At 39.5% G+C, this 3,982-nt stretch overlaps 1 protein-coding gene across 2 annotated transcripts in view; it reads left to right on the forward strand.

Annotated features, from left to right (window-relative positions):
* Soga3 (SOGA family member 3) overlaps positions 1 to 3,982 on the forward strand; it is a 47,673-nt gene that overhangs the window by 4,743 nt on the left and 38,948 nt on the right. For both annotated transcript variants that reach the window (XM_021221062.2, XM_021221063.2), the window contains exon 4: positions 1,929 to 2,087. In XM_021221062.2, coding sequence (XP_021076721.1) covers positions 1,929 to 2,087 — 159 coding nt within the window. The remainder of the gene's footprint in view (positions 1 to 1,928; positions 2,088 to 3,982) is intronic.

Consider the following 3,982-nt stretch of genomic DNA (forward strand, 5'->3'; position numbering starts at 1 on the left):
TTCTCATAAGCTTTTGCATTGCCAAGTCTTGTTGTCTTTCTTTCTTTCTTTCTTTCTTTTTTTTTTTTTTTTTTAGGGGGGGGGGGGAAGGGTGTGGGTTGGGGAGAGCGAGGGCGAGGGCCAGGCCAGGGCCAGGGCGGGCTAGGGTCTATGGGTGGAGACTTTGGAGGGCTCTTTGCATCGAAAGGGCCTTCACTGAAGGACGACAAAGGGTATTAGTTTTCAAGTGTTCGTTCACCACAAAATGTCAGCATCTGGGAATGGAAGGAACTATTCAGTTTAGTGGGAGGAGCATCTCCTGGGAGTAACTCTTCCGGAAGTAATGAGGGTTCCTCCCTCGTTCACTGAAAGCACAGGCTCTAGTGATCTGACTTCCAGTGATGTTCTTCCTGTGAAGGCCAGGTGGAATCAGGCATTCAAGAGTAGCAATGGGGATTACTGTGGAGCACTGAGATCCAGAATAAGAACAGCACTGAGAAAATAGTTAAGGTCTTTCCCCTCAGCTTTTCCCCCCAGGACGCTTTCCCATCAACACTCATCCCTTCTGTAACTCCCCCAGAAGCAGCCTGTCTACACAGCAAGCCATTTGAAGGAGGAGAGCAGATCAGAAGAAAACACCTTGTTTTGAAATGAAGTTATCCACTCAGAATGTATCCCAGGGAACAGGGTACCAGACAGCTCGGAGCTTACAGTAGGCTCTTCCATCAGGTGCTCTTTCTTCGTTTTGAAAACAGGCAGATTTATTCAGAAGGCCACCTGGACATTCAACACATCTCCACTGACAACCACATATACTTTTAACTATATTAATTTCATCTATATGCAAGTAGAGTTAATTACCCTAGATGTGTTTCAAAGAAAGCTCTTGGCAAACTTCTTATGGAAGTCTTTGTTCCATTCTTTTGTTTTTCTTTGGAATCCGTCATGACTCATCAGAAAATACAGCATCAAGACATACAATATTGATTGATTTTGAGGAAAAAAAATCTGTGAGGTGGAGATTATAAATGGAGCTACTTTATAGGTGCACAAATGGCACTTAAAAAAATTGCATATTGGTACTTTGTCCGAATGCATGTCTGTGCCCCACATAAGTGCCCGGTGTCCCTAGAAGCCAGAAAAGGCCATAGCATCTGGAAATTGAACAAATAGCCCTCTAGAAAAGCATTCAGTGCTCTAAACCACTTAGTTACCTCTTCAACACCAACCAACAGCATTTTTTTTTTTTTTACATAAGTTCTATGCATGTACCTGGACCTCGTAGCAAGCCCAGCAATAGCCGAGTTCCCCCTGTCCAACATAAGCCAGGACTGGGTGTGTCCTGAGCCTCTAATACTAGATGCTCAGCATTCCTTCAAAGCCCTATGATTTTCAAGATGATTTCAAAAGTTGGGGTAAAAAATACATGCTAGTAAAACAAAAAGGATCTCAAAAACTAGGATGTTCCTAAACCTAAGTACTTGGAACTAGCTAGAATCATAAGGAAAAGAGCAAGCCCAACTGCCCAGAAGTTAAAGCTGCCTTTCTCCGTTTCTCAGTGGTGGCTGTAGTGGCAACACACAGCTCATGCTGTCACTGTAAAACTACAGCAGATATCTTAAATCTATCTACAACTGAACGTGAAATAAAGCACATGTCACTCTGATGTAGTGAAGTTAAGGGACGAAGTTGACCCAGACCATCTGACTACCTGTTAATTGTACAGCCTTGAACATCTTCTTTAATACTTCCCCACTCTACAAAGCAGGCATAGCAGTAGCATCTATCCCATGGGAATGATGTGAGGATTAAGTGATTGCTAGAGATGAATGGCTTATAGACGAGGTATTGGGAACACGGTCACATAGGAAGTACTCTGGAAATACTGGCTCTTAACGCCTTCAATATGAATAAATTATACTTTATCTTTACAAACATATCGTTTTTAGGTTGCAAAGGACGTATCCGTGAGACTTCACCATGAATTGGAAAATGTGGAAGAAAAAAGGACAACAACAGAAGATGAAAACGAGAAACTGAGGCAGCAGCTTATCGAGGTTGAAATTGCAAAGCAAGCCTTACAGAACGAACTGGAAAAAATGAAGGAGGTTAGTATCCGATTTTTTCATGGTTAACTGTGTTAGTTCTGCTCTTTAGAACAGAATCTCAAGGATGAACATCACTGATAAAGTTGTTCTTTCCTGATTACAACTTATAACTCAGTAGTAGAGTAAGGGGTAGAAGATTTCATACTAACAAGTGAATAGTAAAGAAAATGCTCTAACCTGAATTTTAATTTAACTTACTGTGTACAACAAGCAGCTACAAGTGTTATTGAAATATGTATAAATTTAATACATTAAATATTACACACACATGATTTAAAAAGATAAGGATTAAGTGATGGTTTTGTTAGTTGAGGGGAATAGTTTTGTGAGATTATTGCTGTGTTCCCAGAACAGTAAAATTCTGGAATGGGCAGGGCTGTAAAGACCTTTCAGTCTATCCCAGCCATTACTTGGGTTTGTCTGTGACAAAGTTTCCCAAATTGTTTAGTGCTCAGAATACTATCCTGAAACTCTTCCATTCCAGCCAGTTCCGCCCCATCAGAGTCCTGGTGAAAGGGTTTCTTTGTTTCCAGTTGAGACCTACACAGTTGCCCCTCAGAGTGGTTCATCTTGGCTCTGTCTTTTAGGGTGGGGGCTTTAATGCTCTCCTTTTCATATTGCTCTGTGAATGTCCCTGCGTTATTTACCATCCATATTCTGAAAGAATCATGATACAGAAATAAACAGAGATGAGGAAAAACAAAAACAAAAACAAAAAAAATCTATCAGTAAATTAGGGTCATGATAAACACATTCACTGAACTAAAAATATTCTTATACTGCTTGAGTTATTGGCAGGGTGATGTATGAAAATTATGAGTGAAAAATCAGCAAAAGTAGAAATAGACTACTTGGCTATATAGAATTTCAAAGAAAAATCTTAGTCTTTGCATGTACTGAATATTGAATGCCTCATGTCTGCCATTCACAGTAAAAGTATAAGCAGTGTAGTTAAGAATCTATTAAGTGTAGGAACTCCGAAATAGTGTGTTAGTGGAGCAGAATATTCTTTGTGTTCTTTGTGCCCACTTACACTACCTTAACTTTAAGCACCTTTTCATTTTTTTAAAAAAATATTTCATTCATTAAATAATTATTTTTTGAAATAGGATCTCTTTGTGCAGGTCTGAAACTTTCTTCATAATCAGGTTAGTCTCGGGCTTGAGGCGCTCCTTCTGTCGCTGCTTCCCAAGGTCTGCGACTGTAGATGTGTACCACCTACACTTGATCTAAACATCTGTTTCATGTGACGGTATAAGGACAGTACTACTGTTGACATATGCTTCTCAGCCACTAATTTACATACTGTAGCACAGAATGCCTCTGTGTTGTAGTAGAAAAATATAGAGATTGAGAATCATGTAATATGCTTTCACTAGTAACTAATGGGATGACCTTGAAAGGCTTCTAACTTCTATTTTTCTCTACTTATTCTAAACTGTTAAGATTGTTTCAAATGTCTCCTCCTGTGATGTATTTTATCACACAGTCCAAGGCATTGCCGTTTAGATAACAGCACATATCTTTTTTCCCTAAAGTTTTAAAGTCAAATATGAAATTAGTGTATGTATGTATGTATGTACGTATGTATGTATGTTTTGTCTTAAGCAATAATGCACAGGTAAAGAGTTTCAAAGTTTTATTGTGTTTCTGGGGAAGGAGGGAATGAAGTATGTTTAATTTTCAAGGACTGCATTCATAAAATAACCAATATTTTACTTTCTTGCTCTTCTGGAGGCCAAAGGTTTCAGCAGAATTGATGCCTTCTGAGGGCCATGAGGGAAGGATCTGACCTAAGCCCCTCCCTCCTTAGTTTGTTGATAGTCTCACTTCACTCACTAGAGTTCTCTCTCTCTCTCTCTCTCTCTCTCTCTCTCTCTCTCTCTCTCTCTCTC

The sequence above is a fragment of the Mus pahari genome, chromosome 21 (genome assembly GCF_900095145.1).
Source record: "Mus pahari chromosome 21, PAHARI_EIJ_v1.1, whole genome shotgun sequence".
NCBI classification, from domain to species: Eukaryota; Metazoa; Chordata; class Mammalia; order Rodentia; family Muridae; genus Mus; species Mus pahari.